Source organism: Varroa jacobsoni, unplaced genomic scaffold (assembly GCF_002532875.2).
Source record: "Varroa jacobsoni isolate VJ856 unplaced genomic scaffold, vjacob_1.0 scaffold_698, whole genome shotgun sequence".
NCBI classification, from domain to species: domain Eukaryota; kingdom Metazoa; phylum Arthropoda; class Arachnida; order Mesostigmata; family Varroidae; genus Varroa; species Varroa jacobsoni.
The window spans coordinates 205,976-228,728 of record NW_019213600.1 but is presented as its reverse complement, the minus strand read 5'-3'; the positions used below and the strand labels follow the sequence as shown (position 1 = coordinate 228,728).

Here is a 22,753-nt window from a genome sequence, read left to right as displayed (position 1 = left end):
AGAAGCAAGATAATTCGTCTATCGCTTACATTTGATTCTAGAAGCTGCTTGGTCAAGTACGCTTTAAACGCTACTCAATTAGAAGTACTACTATTTCGTTGTCGTCATTGTAGTACGCTCACATCATAATGCCGCCTATGTTGTTTCGTCGTTTAAGGAGTGACGAAATTAAATGAGGCACCGGTTTACTCGGTGGTAATAAGGGTAATTTCTACGCTTACGCTAAATGTTTTTATCTTCGCGATGCCCGACCCTTCAGTCGTAGCTGACTCGGTGACCCTAAATGTCTATAGCGATACGCCATTTTAAATTTATTCCGGCAACGTTAATATAGCTATGATACGATAGATTAATCAATTTCATTTTATTGTGGTGTTCCATATATACGTCGATGGGACTTATTTAAAACCTTGGTAATAAGCTTCTTCTGTCTTACGACAGAGGATTCAGACTGCACCGACATCAATTATAGTTCCCTGAATGTTGTCTGCTATACACTAATAAACAATGGCCAGTAATAAAATGGGAGACACGGCTTAGTTTACATACATATGTTGGTACAGGCTACGCCACATACGACAATCTCATTATGATGAATAACGCCCACACAGCAGACGCCTTCCTACTAATCCAGCAACTTAATTAACATCACAATAAAAATTATCTGTATCGTTCGTCACGTCATATTTTGATGTATATTTTCGCCCATGACCGTTTGACCGCATTTTCTATCTAACTGTGCGCGCCAGAGAATAACCAGCAGTCCTGTAAAGAAGCTAAAGTTGGAGCTCAATAGACACTGATATCTGTAGAATAGAAGTTACGTAAGTGCAACTAGAACACGATCAAACGCTTTGGCAACTTTATAATACTGAAAACAACAACGTACATTATTAAACCTATCCAGTCAACCTATAAAACAACTGAAGAAACAATCGAGCATCACAAGTAAGAGACCCGTCGGCGTAATGTTGCTCTCTGTTTTAAAACTGGGCAAATATGATATTAGCTAGGGCCTCTTATTTGTAAAGAATTTAAGTTGAATTTGCGGTCTTTCGTAAATTGAACAAGCTTTAGAACTACTTTACGTGACAATCTCGGTAATCGGGCACGATTCGACCACACTTTAGAGGAGCGCCATTCCATCGAGAGTATTCTGTGGTCGAGTTAGATTAATAACAAGTGCCGTATTACGGTTAGCCGTTCTGGAATGATTAGGAACGACGCGGTTCTTGGGAAGCCAATAGAAGTGCTCTTGTGTTTGTTCCATGTAGGCATCTTCATATATACCGCAAAGGTACAGGTACACACAAGACGATAGAATTATGCGGATTTGTGCCTCGTTCAGTATATGCCAAAAGAAATTTAACTTCATTGGTCGAAATTCGTTAGCGGGCTTTTGCGGTTCATACAGTTCGACTTCCCGAAAAAAATCACATTGAATACAAATCTATAGAACACCTCAAATACAATTGATTAGATAGTTTATAAACAGGTTAAGAACACCGAACGACTGAATTCTGTTATATTAAAAAAAAAAAATGATAAAATTTCGCAAAATAATGTTGTCTCATTCATTCCTGAAGTTGGGGCTAATCTTATCTGTTGATAAGTATCATTCTCTTCGATGCCACGAATTTTTCTATATCTCATACGGAGACTAGGAATCATAAACTATGCCAGAATATATTTAATTTTTGTTTTACGTCGAAATGAACAAACTAAATTTTTTGGAAAATCTTGCGTAAACAGTACAATCAACAAGGCTCTGTGGAATCCGTGAACAGTTTCGCCGACTATTTCTGTCTAAAATTTATCCAAGACGGAATTAGCAATTATTTTTTGTTCAAAGATGTTTTCGGTTAATCTCGAATTGGCAATTTTTTTCTGCAACAAGTGCCGGGATATTTTTATGCTTTAACCTTATAGGTTTTCCGTAGGAGTTGCGGAAGATGTTTGTGTGCACGCGTGCACCTCGTATTTACTCTATAGTAGACGGATTGAGTGTTGAGTTGGAGACAGTATTCCTCAGATGCATTATGACGTGGTCACGTTACGTGTCCTGTACATTGCTGGGAATTCCGATCTTAAGGTCAGGTAAATTAGCTAGGGCGTAAGTAAGACCGAATTTAGCTTGACTTCGTTCGTTCGATCAGACGGCTGGGGCAAGACATTTAAATTATACGACGTTGTCAATGATGTTATACTAGCTGTTGAGATTCATCTTCCAGTAAAGGTGGAAAAAGTTGTGCGAAATACTAAAATAAGCATAATGTTAAATGGCTTCTTTGATGCTGTTAGCCATATCATTATTAATACTTACTCGCAATTAGAAGCCACATACTATCAAAAATGTATTTTGTTGTTATCATCCAGTATCTCATAAAGCAGCATGGCACATGGGGCCGCCATTATCTGAACGGATGGTAGCGCGTGAACGCGCTGCGGACGGCAGCAAGACCGTTGTAAGTGTGACGGCTCGAACTGTACTGATTCCCTTATTCTCTTCGTGATTCTCTGCGCGATTTAATTTCCTAGAACGCGAAAGATCGTAGCTATTACTCCAATTACTACTTCTGCTACCAGCATTAAATTCGAGTGGATAAAGGTACTACTTACTATTCGGTATTGCCGGTTGCGGTTCTAATCATGAAGAAGCTGTAGTGTACACAGCAGCAATCAGCCAGCGCCAGCGCCGCCGCCGCCGCCGCTGCCGCCGCCGCCGCTACTTCTGTTGCTTCTGCCATAGTCGCGCCGAGGTGGCCCTCGTCGTTCTAGCGATCGTAGCAACGACGGCAGCGGCGGCCGCCGCCGCCGCAGTAGCAGCGATTCGGGACTGGGTTGAGGATCCCTCTCCCCACTCTGGGTGCCTACCCTCTCCGAGCTGCGTCGTTCGTCGAACAGCGGTCACTCATAATGTGCTCAGTAGTAATCCATTCAGCTTTTGGGGTGCTTGTAACGCTCGGCCCTCGAATTCTGAACTTCACCCGCGCTGTCAGCTATGCGTGCGCGACTGTCAAATATTACGTTGTCCAAACTTTGCCAAATGTTGCCTTAACGGCAAAGTAATTAGTTTCCTCTTTCCGATTGTTGATCCGTAACCACTGCAGGTAAAGAATAAAACGTCTCAAAAGAGCCAAGATCTGTTCTTGGAGTTCGCAATTGCCGGTCAGCTTCACCTGTGCATACTCTAATCCATTTGAAATTCGACAGCGTTGAAACAATAGGAAGTCGTGTAGTAATGGCTGCGATTGACGCTGAGACGAAGTGAAAGAGTATGGCCAAATGGTCATGTTTAGCGTATGGATGATGTGGTAACAACGCGCACCGTGTTGTCCCAAGTTACCAGAAACACAACTTGTATTTTAGTGTTACCAGTGCGTAATTCGTTCTCGACACCCAATCCTCGTGGGGAATTCGTGTGGCAGCTCTGTATGGTTAGAGAGACAGGAGTAGAATTTTTCGAGTGTTCAACGTTGCCAATTGTGTTGAATTCGCAGAACTGTCTACCGGTAACTTATGGTGAACTTCAACGTATTCATTCAGTTACAATTGGCTTGTGCGAAGTGTGCGAGGTGGACACAGTGAACAAAGGGGGAGTGAGGTCGAGTGACGCGCTCATATGGATACGATGATTATTTCCACGTGTTCTAGACCGCGACAGAAATGATGATAATGCTGGCGATGTGAGGCACTTGTGGTACGTGTAAGGAGTAGGTCTTCAGTTGTGTTAAAACGTTAATACTTAAAAACAACAGATAAGAATTGAGGAAGTGTCTTCTTGTGAACGTTTACAACGGATTTGTGACCCAACACAGCTTCTCCCGTGACCATGGGAGATGTTGTAGTATGGCTAGTGATATGGGTGGCCACACTGATGGCTTCGCCAAGGACTACAGCAGGGGCAAATTCGAAGGAAATGACTTCGTGGTTTGAAGTTCAAATCCGAGATCTACAACATCAACACCCAACATTGGCCAATGGATCCTGTTGTGAAGGTAAGCAATTTTGCTTGCATGGCGTATCCCAGATCACAATCCCGAGTTGCGTCTAGTTTACGTATGATCACTTTTCGATAAGTAAGTAGGCAGGCAAAGTGTGGCCTTAGCGTTCATACTAGCTATCATACTTTACACGTCTGTGAAACCGTTTATGCAAACAGTTAAAGCACTTCTATTCGATTTGTCCACTCTGAATGTGTTGATAGTGGTTGCGTCCGTGAGAAACTTGTGGCCGGGCTAGCCATCGTCGGCCTGGCCCCCGATTCACGGGAGCATTACATTACCAGCTGATGTTTCACTATCGATACAGATTGTCCGCAAAGGATCTAATTAAGAAAAAAGGTATAGGCAAATCGTTTTACGCAAAATTAGGAAGTACTTGATGCCGTGTTAGAAGCTATCTATAACCCATTCAAGCAACGACGTCTGCTTTGTTCCAGGCCGGCCGACTGAAAATGGCCTACGATGTCCCACGGACTCGTTTTGTAACACCTACTTCCGACTCTGCCTTAAGGAATATCAACGACTCGCACGGGTCGAATATCGTGAGTATTTTTTTCATTTAGAATTAGCACTCTGTTATTGCAAATTGTTGTAATCACTGTGCAGCACTTCATATAGTTCAGTCAACAGAATCCTAGCCAGTTGTCGTTGTAAGTTATGTAAACATGTCTATCGATATGATCCTCTCTCTTGCCCCTATATATGTGTATATACTGTGATGTTCTTTTTTTCCTTTCCGTGTTACGCTGGCATATGAAATTCAACTAGGGTTCGTCTTACAGTGACAAATCAGTTTCCCCTCATAGAGACGGGCCGCTGCAATGGAATACGAGTTGTGAGTGTAGTTATCTGTACCGGCTCTACTAGTGTAATGCATCATTTGCCTGTGGAAAGTGCTGGCTAAAGAGTAACTCGCGTCCTTTCGAAGATCGCCGCATCGACGCCAAACGCGACAAATGTTATATCGATGTCGGTAAAGAAGCTTCCCGCTTCTGCCGCTTCCAGGCGCGTTCATATATATTGATAAAATGTCTGTCAAACGCATGCTTGATTGTCATATAAAGTGCAATTATTGAAAAAAACCTAAAGTAGTTTATTTCATATGCAACATACGATAGCTTACGTCAAGCGTCATATTTGAAAATGCCTATGACGATAGCTAGCTCGTTTATCAAATTGGATTAAGTTTCATTCCAGTGCTTTTAAGAGGCAAGGTCTGGTGTCGGTGCGACATACAGATAGACATGGCATCAATATAAAAATGAAGATAACGGCTAGAAACGCGATACGGCAAACATCAAATTGTCATGGCATTTCCAATATGCTACTATTGGCTGATAGTGCAATGTTGGAGTAGCGATCCGCTAGACCACGAGTCGCTTCCCGCTATATTCGAAGTAAGGAAATTTCAATATTCGATATTCAGCAAATCAGCGCGAGCATGTATCGAAGTGACGAAAATCGTCTGCTCGATTGTTATCGATGCTTGTGTTGTTCACATCCCTAGCAGAAATGCTTGAAAACGCACAAGCTCAGCTTCATCCTTTGCTGAGTGTTTCCTTCGCATTGACGAAAAACGTGCACGCTGTTTGGCGCGTTAGGTTATGCGAGTGAAGCTGATTGACTGTACTAAATAACACCGATCAATAGATTCGCTCTGAACTTTCAAGCGCCCAAAGCCAATGCGTAGGGTTAGAAGTAAATCTTAAATAAGCTTAAAAATAAATACGAAGCCAGTCTTATACTTGAGTTGTCCCGGTTTACATTTCCGTATGGTATATGTAGGTGGCCAATCCTAGTTTTATTTGTATATTTGCATAAAAATGTTACAGTTAGCGGTACCGGCGAGCGATTGGTAGGCTGAAGCGTGAAGCTTAGTCTTGATATTAGCTTTACTAAGCGATCTGCATATATTCTATCGGATAAATCCTGATTACATCAGCTCACAGTGGCCGGTCACTTTTTTCGGGGATGGCTGGGTCACTGTTCGCTTGACCACCATCACCTACGAATGAGTAGCTGCCGTGGTTTGAGCTCTTTTTTCTGCAGTAGACGTGAATAAATTATAAATAATTTATCTTATATAAAAAGCGAAAAAAAAAACGATATCAACAAATTTATCTGATTTGAATGTAAATCTACCGCTCATTGTAAATCTAGCGCAATAAGTACGACCCTCGGTTAACCGGCGAAACATTTCTTATTGCTCTTGTGTATTACTATATTTTCTACGGCGGTATGAATACTGGCATAATCGGTATACGATAAAAATGGATCAAACTTTTAGTTTTTTTCTATTCAGGTTATCTTAAATTTGTTAGGATTTTGCCACTAAAAAGGAGTTATATGTCTGCTTGAACTAGGGCGAAAAATGGGAAAATAGTACGGGTTCAATTATTATCATGTTTACGATGATTTGTGAAAAGTCAAGACAACAGCGGTAATTTTTATGAAATGTTTCTGGAAGCTGCTTGCCCAATTCGTATCTATCTGTATTACAGTGTCAAATATGGCTATTAAGGTAAGTGAGTGTTGTTATGTCAATATACGATACTAATATCCGACGGTAATCTGATTTACAGGCAATTGCACACTTGGAGAAAATATTTCGCATGTTGTAGCGGACTTCGGAGGGAAACAAAATCAGCACGATTTTGAAGTCATCCTCAGAATCCCGATATATCATCGGTGGACGGTACGTTATGAATGAACGATACATGGAACATATTAATCATATCTTCGATCCTTCATTTTGGGGCCCCCGAATGGAGGCTAAAATACTCGAATGCTGTTTTAATTTTTTCCTACTGGGAATGTTCAGCCCCGCTGCGTTTTAGATTCGGGTTCGCCGAAGCACATCTGGGTCGGCAATTCCGTTTACTGTATGAAATTCATGCCCACTTAGAAAGCAGACGTGGGAGTACTTAGAAACTTAATCGAGTAACGAAAGTCGTCCTGTGAATAATGATCCTCTTCCAAACGAATCACACATTGTCACACTCGTTTACGAGCGCGATAGAGTGTGTGTGTGTGTATATATATATATATATATATCAAAGACTTAGTTTGACTGGTATCGGCGCCGTTCATAGCAATACAAACAACAACAGGCCCTTCGTCTAATGCAAATATATCATGATAGCATGATTTTACCATACCCATCTACTTGACGGCTTGATGCGGCCCCCGTAACGGACGCTCCTTTCGATTGTCCAACGCAAAGCGACAATGAAAGAGAGAAAGAGAGAGATGTTTCATCTGAAATGTGTTTGAAAATCTAATGTCCATAATTGTTTTATGATACGGCACAATGTTGTGTGTGCATATTTGTGCCTATGTCTGTATTCATTAGTGACGGTCATAACGAATAGTTGATGATTCACACAGGCGGCATACTTATATCGGCCATTTTTGCTTAAATTTATATTATTTCTAAATAGAAGTACTCCATTTAAGATCAATGATTCTTTCTTTTCCGAGTCATTTTACCAAATAATTCAGTAGGTGATGATGTTTATAAATGAATGTATAGTTGTCAACTACTAGGCAGTTAGTAAAGTTAGCCTGTCGCATAGTCGGCAGGCGCTCTGACCATTGGTTTCCATGCCTCCGCCATCGGGTTTAAAGCAACCAGCGTCATAACAGTGTTACTAGAAAATATAATAACGCCGGCGGTAACGACAACGGCAACATGAGTGACAAAACGTAAAGTTCTCATCCAAAAGACGTTAACAATTAGAATGGCATCCTAAAATTTTATACAGCCGTCGTTGCTGGTCCCATTGGTGTCTTGGTGACCACGTTTGGTTCTCACGCCTCGAGCAAAGCAGTCGGCTGACACTTTATGGCCATTTTTTATCGAGCTACTGAAACAACATCACCGGCGTCGCCGTATGTAGTTGCCGCGCCGCCGTCAAACTCTCCATGACCAGTCCCATTCTTATCGAATCGTCATAGGAAAGCCCGCTTCTCGGAGGGAGTGGAGGCCGACTGGCTGACTGAGTTGGGGTACAAGTATGCGGTAGCGAGAAGGACAAACCGTCAGACCAGAACGGACCCTCCTTAGCTCGTACTTACAATGGTATTGGTCATGGTGAATACGTAGGCAGACAGACATGTTACTGGTGACATCATGTCGGCCGCTGTATAGAGAGATTTACTACGGCAACGACGACAACACTGTTAATATTGCGCTAATGATTACGTGAGTGGTGGCAAAAGCATGCTTCGCACTACTGATTATGATAATAGATTATTTCGTCCAAAATAACGAGTGCTTGTCCTATAAAATTGATTCAACGTTTACTTTTCAATTGTGGAAAGTCAAAAAGATATCCTAGGCCCTCACTATATCGCTCATGAACAAACGATGCGTTTGATCCACTCTCATCAGCAACACGTACGAAATACTAACGGCGTCACAATGTAAACATTCACAGAATCGTACTGCTCACTTCGAGGATACATTTTGAAAAAATTAGCTTTTAAAAATCATTTGTCATGGCTAAAATTATGTTGCTTTTGTCGATTCATTTCTTCGACCCCTAAGCCATATGTGATGGCTGCCTCGAATTTTTATATCAATGCTGTACTCTATCTGCGATACCTCTATCTGAGAATAGGTTTCTTCAGGCCTGCACTGGCGTCCTTTAGTAAAATCGTCAAGCTTTCGAGTGGTATTTCGTATAATTACAATACTTTTGTCTAGCTTAAGTAGGAATAGTGAGAGCTAAGAACTTACGTTACATGATGGAAGAAAGTATAGGAACTTAGATCTTCGTTTGTGTGACTAATTAAACCTACGCATCGACTATTTGATTGTATATCTTATCGCTAGACAAAGTAAATAGCTCAAGAGAGTTGTAGTTAAATAAATTATATGCTACTTTAGTTCATTCGAGGGAAAAGTTTATCATCTATGAGCTTGCATAGCAATGGCCTATCTGCAGGTTCGTTTTGACACCTCATATATCTTTAACATCTTGGCCCGCACAGTAGAGTCGATCTACGATCAAAAAAAAACGTCATTCTACAAAAAGATGTCGATTTGATGAGCTTGTCTAAAATTATTGGGAATAATGGCTGCGGTTGCTCTTGGTAAAGCCAATTGTTTCCGCGTTCGCTACGATCAAAACTAATAGCTATACTCAACAGTTTTTTTTTTTATCTCTCTTTCGACTCGCGCGTGCAATGGTTTCCCAAACCCTAATAGATATGTATCTGTTCGTACAGCGGCTTTGTATCATACAATCGTAGTGTAAATGTCATGCTGTGTGTTTACCCGAAGAGGAACAGGAAAGGAAGAAGTACCGAGGCCGTCGATTAAGTGAACTGTTCGCAGCCGGTGGCAGGCGCTTCTCGCTCACTTACGATCACGCTCCGCTCGGATCTAGGTGGCCGTCCGCCGAAGGGCTGTTCAGGAACCAGCCAGGCCCGGTTTGGCCTAGCAGCGAACTGTTATTAAATAATGCTAAGTGAACAAACGAGTTCCTTCGCGAGTCTAACGCGACGACACAAGGGTCGAGTTGTGCCGAGTTCGTAATTATGTGTGCTGGGTGCCAGAGTTGTACGCTGTTGAGTTTTAAGCGCTGAACGACGTGACCACTTCAACCATAAGGGCAATACAACAACGACAACAGGAGCAGCAGCGGCAGCATCGAAACGAGCACCGACAAAGCTTCCCCTGGGCAAAATCGTCGGTGAACTCAACTGCCCAAGCTTTGTCCATCGCCCTCTGTCTGCGGAGTCCGAGAATAAGAATCTATCTTTCCTTCTGATATTGTGATGATGATTATTGTTATTATTAATATGGAGTTGTTTTCTGTTGATACAAGACACGAAAACAGCAAGGGTGAGCGTCCGTCACGTCGATACACCGATTCCCGCAGTGATTACAGACCAAACCGAGTTTCCTTTTAAGCTTTTGACGAAAGAGCACGGAACCTCTGACAACGGAATCAACAGTAGCTACTGCTGCTGTAGCAGCTGGGGCAATAACAACGATAGGAACGCGGCGGGGCTGAAAGTTTATGAAGTGTTTCTTCTTCGGTTTCTTTCTTTTTTTTTTAGAAGGTACAAAAGATCCTCTTTGATTAGATGAGTAATTTGCCGACCGGCTGCCAACATCTAGGCAATGCCCCTTATTGCGTGCTACTGTTTAGAGCATAGTTCAGCCCTATGTTTAGTCCACGTCAGGAGATAATATCAGCAACATACGATTTGCCTCTAAGAACAACGTTGTATCACACACAGTAGCGTAATCGTAGTGAAAGCGTTCACTGTATTCAGGATGCATATGGGCATCTTGCAGAAACGCCTTTCGACGCTACGTTTCGTGGTTTTTTTTTTCTAGGAAATGAATAACGTAAACTATTCAAGGAAAAAGAGTTGGACCCAGACATTGAAGCGTGAAATACAGGAATCAAAAGGAGCGGTGATGGATATATGCAGACGCTTCTATCCGATAGGCGATACCCATAAGCGCATAACAGTGTAGAAATTACCATAGGATAACTCAGTTCTAATCACGAAGCGAACTCAGGTACGACTAATGAACAATTCGTGCATCCCTGCCAAATCCTATTTGATGGAGTTGTGAAATTTAGTAGGGTAAAGGGAATTGGATATTTCAATAGAAGACTTGCTAAGTCAGACATACTACTACCGCTCGATAACGATAAACTGCTTTAAAAAAAAATTAGCCATTGCTTCAGTGGAAAGTTACTTCAAGCAGTCACAATTAGAAAACGTATTGATGAAGAGGAACTATTAGTTTCACGATTTACCCTACCCATGATGGACTACATGATATCGATGATCTCCTGCTGCTTTAATCTAACGTCGATTTTACGGGTTTTTTTCTGACGGCTTCGCGCATACCAACACGACATATTGTGTATCTTTCTGTCGGAGTCGTCGTTGTTACTATTGTTGTTGTCGTTACCTTCATGACGCGTTGTTGTTGCTTCATTGTTTCTGGTGAAGAGCGTGTACCGTGCGCAGCAATTACCGCAGATACTACTGTTCCTACGACTGCGATGATGATATGTAGCAACGACTCTCGCTATTGCGCCTTTTCGGGTTGACGGACGTTTCAGCCTCGTTGTCTTCTTCCCTCGCTCTTTTCGGTAAACGTTGCTCCTGTCTCCAAGTGGCCGCTGTTGGCCCTCGTTTAGTAAACGATTCCAGCGCGATGCGCGGTAACTGTAAAATCGGGTCGGAAGATTTTCTTAGATTGACAAACAGCGAAAAGTTGTCTCTTGGGTGCTATCTGAGTCGTGACTCTCGCCGTAAAGATTTTCACTTTGAGTTTTTCTTACTGGCCATTTTTTTTCTAGCCTTCGTCGTATCTTACCACTTGCTTTTACTGTTGCTATATCATCGACCATTTCAACTTACTACCTCTGGACGCTTACCACGTGCGCACCTTATACAAGCGTTCGTTCTTATATATATATATATATATGTGTGTGATGGATGTCAACTTGCGTTGTTCGCATAATTAAATCAAAGAAACCGTTGCCTCCAGACAACTGCCGATCTGTTCCATGCTAAGCTGTCTTTTCGGGAATGCTAAGCATTCCCGAAGAGGCTGGCGACTTCAGCAAAAGCCTTAGAAGGGCTACTGCCGTTGCTTAGCCAGGACTACTCGGCTATTCAATGATTTCTATTCGTTTGCGAATGTATTGCCTAGCCCATGATGGGCCGACCCGTGTATGAACCCATCGTCTGACAACACTGACAGACAGTTGAATGCTACACTCACAAACAAGGCGGTAACGGTTGGAAGTAGAGCTAATGCAATAACGCATACATGCGCACCGCCAGCACACAGAGGAAAAGCAAAAAAGAAAAAAAAAAAAAGAATCTGAAGTAGCTTGCTATCGGGCCACTTCTGTTCACCGGCTAGTTGATTCAGCGGTCATGTACCCTACGTGTGGGCCCGATTCATCGTTTTCCTACCAGCGCGTGCAGGCAGATAGGTTTTCCGGTTGAAACTTGCCTATTATCTGCTCCGTACATTTGTCCGAGTAACCTTAAAGGCTATTAGTATAAATTGGTAGAAAAACCACTAAGGTACAAATACAAGTAAATAATTTAATCTGCTATATCAAGTCAACAATGTATGGGTATTTGTTTTCGATTTCAACAACGTATACACAATGATAAATTTGTTTTTTTCGGTCCACCAGTGAAAACAAGTAAGAGCTACATGATAATATGCGCTAGCTTACCCTGAAGAAAAGCTCGGTCGCCATATTCGTTCTGTTGACTCAACAAATCATATCGTGTCGGGCAATTAAGGGCGACCGTATTAAGTAATGGCTAGTAGTAGTAGTCAGAAGCTGAGATGGTTTCGGGGAAATTTTTGTCTAAATAAATATCGACTTGGCTTTTTTCAATCAACGAATACGGTGTTAAATCACGAATGTTCGTGTTGCTACATATTCCATCGTGCGACCCAAGGACTATAAAAGAGGGGGTGTAGTATACAGATGATAAACGTATAATCAGCAAACAGGAATATCAATGTATGTTGAAGTAATCATACTCGACAATATAAAATCTATTATTGTTGTTACTATTATTTTTGTAAATTGAAATTATTTATACGTCGTTTACTGTTACACTGAGTTATTAAGTTAAATACTCATACGGAGAGTAGCAGTAAGTGCTGGTCTATAGCATGATGATGACCATGATCTAACATTGCGCCAGAAGTTCGCGGCACCCGTTATCTTTTGCTGTTTTTTTTTATTCGGCTTGTTTCGTTAACGTAAGTGCCTCAGCTGTTTCTACCTATCAAACGACAGCAGACAGAGTCTTTGGAAATTAACGGACCACCCTAAAGTACGATATTCTAATTATATCGTAAAATGCCTGAAGCGTGGACGCAAGCTTCGATTTAATCAAAGGATCATTAGATTTTTACATCCATCTTGCTACTCCTAATTGTTTAATCGGGCCACTGATTCATTTGTGTGTCAAGATTTCCCTGTTTGTGGATATACTATTATCAATATCAATTAAAAATTTGTTTTCTATAAATTCATCCTTTTTTTTTTTGCACTACGTCGGATTTTTACCCAGACAGTTGTAAAAGGGAATAGAATATCGCTGTACTTTCGATTATTTGGAGAAATATTTTGACTATTGCTATCAGCAGCCTGAAGCAGGACACCGGCCGTATTGTACGCAGCCAAGGTGCAAGCGGTTAAGGAAACAAAGATGATCTTCGGAGGAATCGGCGTCGGTACAGATCAATGTCTTTCTTTGAATCTCGATACACGGAACCGTATTCGTGATTGTGTGTAAGCGGGCAAATACGCTGTTATGATTTGCGCGGGCGGATAGGTAGAACTTTTACACAACAAGATGGTGTCATCATTTTCTGGGTTCAAACGGCTATTGCCTTATTCGAATGTTCTGAATAATGAAAAAGTAAAAGTGAAGAAGTTCTTGCCTATTCAGAGGCATCTCCTTACCGTTGACACTCGCTCTGACCGAAAACATTCACGAGCCAGATTCTGTTTTGACCAACGCTTGCCTTCTTTTCGAGGAGGCTCAGGAAAATATCGTCACCAGTTGTATCAGTATTATCCTCCACCGACTGCTTTTACCGTGTTTCGCCTCTAATACCTCATTGTGGTTTATTGGCTTTTATGTTTTAGTTTTCTCATTACTAGAGTGTTGATATACTAACCCGAATAACATCTATTGACTATAAATATTGGTAGACATCCATTTTCTATTTTTAACCTTTATTTGCGTTTGTATATGCAATATAATTTTCATAATTTTACGTTTTGTCAATTTTTCTTTGCTATTATTGTGTTGGCGTAGCTGTCGCTGATGGTAGCGATAATGCATACAAAGCTCGTATAGACTGCCATTCTTAGGCCGAACTAAGTCAGGCCCAATATTGTTTACGCGTCCAACCGAGTTTAGCGCTGATTTCGGCAGGCTCGAGCGGACGACGAGCAGGGTATCGTCCGTTGTGTGTCAGATCAACCTCGAAGCAGATATAGTCGCGATACATCATACCTTTATCGCTGAAATAACGACGTACTTCAGGGGCTGAATGTATGGAAAGAGGGCGAACGAGAGAAACAGTGCCACGACGATAATCATGACGATAGAAGAACAGCGAGGGCGAGAAAGACGCTTAATGCTACTGGTTGACGTATGATCCCTGTTAAAGGATGGATGGACCCATAGATGTTTAATACACGCTAATTAGGAAATCAGCAATCGCTAGACGCCATTAAAGACCTCGGTTGGCGCAGCGACTTTAAGAATAGACCCTTCGACAAGCGTGTAGTGAACGTAGAATTTTGTATTTCTTTAGGTAGACAGAAGTCATATTATCCCGCCACACCAGGCTCAGATTCAGGCCTTCATCAGTAGGGAAACGTGAGAGAGAGAGAGAGACAGAGAAACAAGAAATCAATAAAAAAAAAAAAAAAAAAAAAAAAAACGAGAGCAGACGATCGAGATTATTTGTCGCGATAACAATTAATAGCGTCATCGTTTTCGTCGATGACTTTATCTACCCGCATTTCCCTTGTACCATGTCATTCGGTGTACAAGCAGTAGAGGAGTGGCGCCATCGTTTATCTATATATATTTGCATATATCTTCGTTTCTAACTATACAATAAGACAACGCCACGAGTGATCTCGAGTATCTTTATCAAACAGTATTAGATGTAAAGTGAGATAATACTAATGTTTTTGATTGTAGCAGATGTTGTTTTTTTGTCTTATTTGAATTTCTCCAACAACTTTACCAACGGTGAATGTGATGTCGCGTGACTAGCTTCTGACAGTCTGTTAAAATCACTACGTAATAGACGACTGAATTTTTTTTAAAACTTACGAATACTTAGAAAATTGAGCATACAACATAGATTCTGATCCGACTCAATACGCTAGTAGAGAAATCTGACAATAAATTTACCGTACCCAATTTGTAAAATCGATTCGCACTAAAGATAAAACAATACATTCGAAAAAAATAGACACATTTTTATTATTTTATATAATTTTTTTTTTATGGACTTATACATATTATTTTTCATTATTTTCACTTCTTTGATAAATACGATTTGTATATCTACAGCTTTTATCACGTTTGTCGCATCCGACCATTATGTGATGATGATGAAATGAAAAATTGATAATTTTTAATTAATTAACTTACAGAGTTATGCGCAAAAATATAAGTGTAGTTCCACAACTTTTGTGAAAGCATAAAAAAGCTGTGGCTAGTTACTATCATTAAGAGTATCGAAGAATGCGGTTACTACTGCCCTACAATGGGTGTTATTACTGCTGCTACTGTTTCCCGCTTGCTATAGCTGTTTTGGATTTTTTTTTTCATTATTTTATGCGGCGTTTGTCCACCCGTCCTTCCAGTGACCGCTACATTATATTACACATATATTGGTGCCTGATATATTTACTGAAATACTTAGCGGTAAAACGCTACGAAATATGGATATTCTTTGGTAACATGGATCATGTGAGCACGTTTGTTGCCTTCATAGTTGTCTTAGCAGAACGAAATTGGTCATACGAATAAGCAGTTCAGGGTACCGTTATTGCCAAGACAAAACAATCATGTGAAAAGTAAAAATGTGTTTTTTTAAGGGCATTCGCGTAGCAAGCAACGTTGCTAGCTCTATCATCGTGTCAAATCGACAGCTGCGGGATAATAACAAGCCTACTTATAAACCTATAATTACAGATATTTAATAGGACAGGCGGCTACCATTATTACAGAATAATTAGTGCTGATTAGGTTCAGTTGAACTTTGAATACGGGAGTCCGATAGATTAGCTCGAAAAATTGTTTATAGGATTTAAGTTGAAGTTCTTGGAATAGAGAAAGCACAGGTAGTAACACGCGAACACTTCTTGTCACTCTCTGATTTTTACCTTACTGTTCTCTGACTCCGCTATCAGCTAACGAGATTGCAACAGTATATCACCATCATATACCACCGACGTATTACGCGTACATTTGAGCGACTGACAGCCTTCCGTATCTTCATTGTTTGTGGCATGTCACTCAGAACGTTTCGTGCACTCTGAAGTGTTTCAGCGGTCTTTGAAGACTTTCCACGAGAGACTTTCTGAGCCTTTTCTCATAGCTCTCTTTCTTAAGCGAGCGCGTATTGTAGACGTGTGATACCAATCATACCATTATTAAAATTCTAGTAATATATTGACAAAGTTTCTGGAACTCGACTGATAACCGCTTTGTTCTCGGCTTTTTGGATCAGCGCAGCCGGACCTTGTTTTTCTCTTTTATAGCAACGTCCCGCTCGCGTACCTCTTATGCGAATCTAGTTCCATAATTTCACTTATGAAGGTGCCTGCTTCTACCAAGAATCAATACAAGCGCACTCGTTCAAATTTTCTTACGACGATAACACCTCGTCCATGAGCAAATTTTTCAAAACCTGTGATATGTCGATGCTACCGTTGCCTCAGCTGATATCGGTGTACAGGAATCGGTCCAACTAGCCGCTTCTTACCCCGCCAGTTATTTTCATGCCAATCCTATGACAGCTATTTCCTACATCAGTTCGTTTTTCTATTTCTTCTGTTTATGTCATCGTCGCAGTGGAGGTGCCTGGCACCCGCACGGTAGTACAAGTTGTTTTGTCCTCGTTGATCCGTATGTACTTGTTGTCCCGCTTGAATATTTTCTATTTGTCTGTTGATTTTTTTGGGGCTATATTGTTACCCTTCGTCGCTGTTAGCTCTGCCCATTCCATGTGTCCACGGTGTTTCGGAACATCTTTTTGATTAAAACGAGACTGACACATATCGCGGGAACCGAAACTCGCAGCTGGGTAACATCGCGTAGAAATTTGAACTAGAGGTTGAACCTACTCCGTTTAAACGGCTTCCTAAAGTTACTTTTCAACATGTAAGTAAGTGACAGATCCGTCAACGAACTATTCATCTTTAGTTGTGTTACATCAACTTTCTCTCTTTTATAGTCCTGAATGAAACCGATTAGGAACATCACTTTGGAGGTTCGATTGTTATTTTTTATGAAAAGAATTGTCTGGATTTACAGACATGTATATACATTTTCTCCTTGTTATATTACTATTTTTGGCACGTTAGTCTTCTAGCCAGTGGTTCACCCATTTCCGCGACGGTATCGAGGCGCAAGATACTCGGCGTCTACGTACAGGCTTTGCTAAAACCCTAAAAGGTCATATGGAAAGATATGTGAATACAATTTACCCGAGACTGCCGCTGAACAATCTACATTGTCTTCCCTTGTCATTTTACATTAAAGGTTAAGTAATTTTTGCGGCTAACAATCACAGTTTATCTTTAGTTGTTTAGCCGCTATAATGCTTTTTGCCATAACTGTAGCTCCTACACGATATATGTAGTTCGACAGTCCTGTTCAGTGATCCGCTTCGAACCGTCGTTAACGACTGTTTATGAGTGCACGACGAGGTCTCCGTTGATTTGAAGTTTTGATATAAATCTTTAAAGGTCTATAAACTCTATACCAGATACTATAGCCAGAGGGACGACTCTATCCGAAAACCAAAGGAACATGTTTATTTGCGAAATTCGGACGCGACATAATGTCTTGCTCACTCGTTATTATAATATCTTCCTTTAACGGGCTGGCCTATTTACTCGATTCGATAGCTGTCACAGTGTCAATCGTGTTGAACTTCGGAATGGTAGTTGGTCCACTAAATTGGACTCCCCCGAGATCCGGTTTCCTCCCGAGACCCCGGCGTGCCCATGCCACCGCGTCCTTTCAACGTTCAATTGTGTCGTCCGGATTCAAATAAAAATTAGTGAAAATTTATGACCACCACAAGAAGTCTAATGCTGAATAGCAGGGGTTATTTTTCCGATTGTGCAGGGTGTCACTGTCAGCCATTGCTATTTGATAAATTTACATATTTCCGCTAGAGTGCCATAACGATGATGCCCGAATAATGCCCTTCTACTGTCGTATGACTAGAGTGCGCATTGGAGTGTTTCGTTGTTGCTGAGCTCATGGCTTTGCGCCATTTAGCAGTATGGCTGATGTTTTTTATATGTAACCATTTGGTTCTAGGCAATTACGTGGACGTAATGCCATTCCTACTAACTGTACATAAACATATATAGCGGCCAACGACATCTTTTGTTCGTACACACATGAATCAATGCATTACTTATAATAGTTATCAAAACTAATTGGTAAACAATAATCATCGCACCGTATCATCACCATAACCGTCCATTTTGCCAGTGTCAAATTAAATAATAAACAGATGATTTTCTACGCACAAAAACGCGCAGATATGCGTACGACGAAGCTGGGCTTCTGAATCGGTCTCGTAATGAATCTTTGACTACAAACAGATTATTATTAGTATTGCAATATCAAGTCATTAAATCGGTAACCAACATCATGCGCCTTCTACTTTTATGGCACCGTCGGTTGAAAATACGACTAGAGCCTGGCAGCAATAGCAACGCTCATAGAATAACACTACGCGATAGTGCAAAATTATCGTTTTTTTTTCTAATAAGTGCGCATTTTTATTAATAGGACAAGTGACCCTGCCTCAACGAAAATACAATTAAATGCTATAATAAAAATAATGGCCAATATATGTAGCTATCAATACGATATTTCTTTTGTGGGAGAACTGGTTGTTAGGTCTTGCCGGTGATAGATATGTGATCGAACAGGGAAATTTTCACTATTTAAATCGGTTTGTTCTGAGGAGCTTCTTATCTTCCATTGGCTGTTAACATGTCTGTTTTTTTTTATATAAAATTGCTCATAGGAATTTTGTACGCGCGGTCGCACATATGTTCGGTAAAATTGCGTTCGGTCGGTCTTATCGAGTGTTATTCGATTTCAGCAAGTCAACACCTTGTATTTCTTGATAAACGGTACTACTGTATAGCCAAATATGGTACATGAAGTGAAATTAAACAATAACAGGTCGTCTATCGAACGATATTTCCTATAGTTCAAATAGCCTTCTCTTTAACCTGAAGTTGCCAAAATCACTCAGCACATGGTAAGTTGACCCCCCCCGCCCCCCTGATTCGTATTGCCAAGTCAGGTAAAGAGTCTAGATTTAAACGGGTAATAAGGGCGACGGCGCCATAGGCTATGAAGCTTTTTCTGACAACAAACTAGAACGGTGCTATTCAGTTTGGATCCGAAGAGGGAATAAAGTCAGCCAACTTTTAAGAGAGTTCCGGTCTTCAACACTTTATGACACGGTAGGGAATTCTCTAGCGCGCAAACCCTTCCAAGAGCAGGCGACAGACTCAGAGAATGGCACACCGCATTACAACTAGGGGCTTGAACTTTGCGGTATACTCATAAGTTAAACTGCATCGCCGCTCAGGTTCCTCACGCCAATACAGCTTCCAAAACTCAACGCGCAATCCAACCCTATGACCGTTTCCATTACAGCGGCGAAGCAACACTCTTCCCTGTTAATGTTTGCTGAAGTTCACCGATGACAATTGTAGCAATGACGACCTTCGAGCTAGCCAACATTGCCGCCTCGAGGAAATATTTGCAAATATGTCCCACACATGACTGATGCAATGATAATGTAGATAGATGGGTCGTAAATACTGTGTATTCCTCTATAAACCGTTTGACACAAATAACAAAAATCAACTTCCAGTAGCCCCGAGTAAGTCTGTTGTAGTCCGAACCTTCTTCAACAGCTGTCATCGAACGTGTCAGAATTACACTGTAAATTATCTATTTCCAGTAATAAAGCAGGGGCCTATTCTGGGATTGCCAGATATGTCTATTCAAGTGAATGCCTAGTTTTGGGAACCAAAGTTGGGTATCTATTACCCGAATAGTGTTTTTACCTTGTTTATTTTGTGTTTGTTATAGAAGTCACACACGGCATTTGTTACCGATACCACTTACACGAAACAACAAAACTGCCAGTATTTTTCACTACCAATCGTTGAATTGTTCGTCTCTCATTAAAAAGCATAGATTCTTTTTTGGCTTTGCTCGCTACGAGAGAAGCGCAGCGGCATAATCATTGTCTTCGAAGTAGCTTTACCTTCAATAACGATCGTGATGCTCGCTCACGAAGTCGAAGTCAGCCTCCAATGACTTTGAATACTGCAATTTATTATTATTTAAGGTAGAAAGTAATACATCGTAAACCTCTCACAACTTAACTCAGTGGAAAAGTTGTTTATGGCAGTTTTATTCAGAGGTGAAAGTACGTCGAGACTTCGCAGAATACTTCCACTACTTTTGACAACTGTACGTGAAGTACGTTGTTGTCATTGGCGCTGATGATCCGTACGCCTGAAGCTTGATGAATGTCGTCATTACTATTGCCCTTTAGCGGAACGGTGATCTTCGTTACTGACGTATTTATTTTAAGTATGGATTATTATTTTTTCTACTACGTTAGTCTAGGTGACATTTTAAACTAAATTTTGTTCGGTTCTACTAGGAAGACATAACTGTTTGAATGTCATCTTCTATTCTCCTGTGTTCGTTGCAAAATATCCGATTGAAGTTTAAAACAGTTATTGGTAGCTACATCCGTAAGCCCATCTTTCTCCAGAAATTCTGCCAGAGGCGGTCGATGCAGTAGGGAAAAGCTTTAAATAATAACACAGCAGTAGTTTAATATACTCTCTACTAGAACGGATACAATGAGCTTAATATTCAATTTGAAAAGATCAGTGAGCTTCAGGTGAATGATAAAGCAGGAGCTCTCTCTCACGTCTAACAGAAATGAAGCTTCGCGGTCGATAACCATTCACAGTTGAATATCTTTCAGTCAAACCTATTTCAAGTAGGTATAGAAAAATTGCTATTTGCTTACTGTCAAGGATTGCCTTCGATTCTTCTATCTGTAGCTCTGAAAACTTCATAATCTTGTGAGAGATTGGCGATTATGAGCAACGGTCGATTCCTGCGACTGCAGCAAGCAAAATTATTAATTATTATCCTACAGTATAATTATCTATTTTACAATACCTGGGAGTAAAGTAGATACGCCTTGTCGGACCACACCAGTCTTAGCCGTTCATATGAAAGCGGCTTAGACGAACGTCTGTAGTAGACTGCTTGCAAAATGTAAAGACGTCAGTCATATTTTACAATCCTACGATAGACGTTTAGGAGACTATCTGAAAATACGGTAGCTATAGAAATGGATAACTCTGTAGGGAGTTCGCAACGATACACAGAACAGAATAGAAGAGAAGAGATGTGTTAAGTGGGCGTTGCATCTGAAATTCGAATGTTCTCAAAGTTCTGCTGCCATGATTACGGAGCAGATCGCTTGTGTAACAATACCGTAGGCGTTTTATAGTTTATAGGAAGACTGTCGACAGGTCGTGCTGCGGAAGTCTGTATGTGTCAGGATTATTTTGATTTGCCGACTTTGCCATCTCCGTCTGCGCGCAGACCTGTTTTATTTCGCCAAATCTGAAGCTTTATTATGGATACATACATATGTTTTTATGTATATTGCATTGTATCATAAGTTCTAAGGGCAGCATTTGCGCGACAGCCAAGTCCGAGGTGTCGACATTAGAGAAAACCAGAACTACGTTGGTCGGCCATGCTACTCATCATGGTGGTCTGGATGAATAGTGATTATTGTAATGATGATGGTAGCGATGATGGCCATAGTGCTGTTGACGGTGGTAGAGTTACTTCTTGAGGGGAAGATATTTTATTTTCGCCATCTTCTGCTTAGTGCTCTTTCTGCTATGCATATGTCTATGTATTTGAACGTTTTGTCGAGTTCCCCTTTGGTAGGATTCCGCGTCCGCACGTCCCTGTCGCGTTGATATATAGCTTCTGCTGCATTCATGGGAAATCATGTAGGAAGAAAGATCTGCCGAAACACGTGCTGGTCTCGCTGTTGCTTGCACCTGCGGCTACTGTTGCTCAGTAATAGATGCAACCTCACCAAGTTTGTATCTGTTGCAGTACTGCATGTGTATTTCGCTTGGTATGTTAGTGCGTGTGTAAGACGGGATACACGCGTAGTAACAACAAAAATACACGCACATAGTCTGTCTACAGGTTCGCTTTTGGCAGGTCTTCATTATAATCGTCATCGCCGCCGCCGCCGCCGCCGCAAATGCGTCATTGTATGCGTCACCTACTGCCTTTCTGTGCTTCTGTTGCGGATTGCTTGGCAGCTCGACTGTGTACGCATTCACTACTAGGCCTCCATGAGTGCATGTACTTGCGCACCTGCGCCATTCACTGAATATATCCTAACGTGCTCTCCTCCTCTTTTTCCATCTTGCAATATCAATCGTCGTTCTTCTATTAGAGTAATATTATAATGGCATAACGTTTCCAATGAAATGGTAGCTCCTCTGTCAGTAAGTCCAGTCGCTACTGCGAAAAAATAGAAACAATAATAGAAATAGAAAAAGAACAATGAAAGATGAGATATGGTCGTTCTCAGCCGTTTTGTGTCACCGTTCGCCTGCTGATGCACTGACTGAGCTTAGGTGTGAAAACATAAATTTTTCGGTTTTGCGGCCACGCCGGCCAAGGCGGTAATAACGATGCCACAAGCAGCGGTGGCGGCGGCAGCAGCAGCAGCATCATCAACGACCAGTGCTGCCATTGCTGGTGCTGCGGCTGCTGCTGTTTTTACCGTTTCGTTAATGTTATCGCTCCGAGAGACGTGCTATATCGTAGCAAGTTGTTGCCTTTAGTAGAGATAC

General features: G+C 41.2%; 1 protein-coding gene across 1 annotated transcript in view; it reads left to right on the top strand.

Moving 5' to 3' along the window:
* The first annotated feature begins 2,955 nt into the window (after positions 1-2,955).
* The window catches only part of LOC111262757 (uncharacterized), an 80,840-nt gene continuing 61,042 nt past the window's right edge, over positions 2,956-22,753 (top strand). Inside the window, exons 1-3 of the mRNA XM_022837256.1 lie at positions 2,956-3,998; positions 4,442-4,546; positions 6,587-6,699. Of these exons, the coding sequence (XP_022692991.1) occupies positions 3,833-3,998; positions 4,442-4,546; positions 6,587-6,699 (384 nt within the window). The 5' untranslated portion in view covers positions 2,956-3,832. The remainder of the gene's footprint in view (positions 3,999-4,441; positions 4,547-6,586; positions 6,700-22,753) is intronic.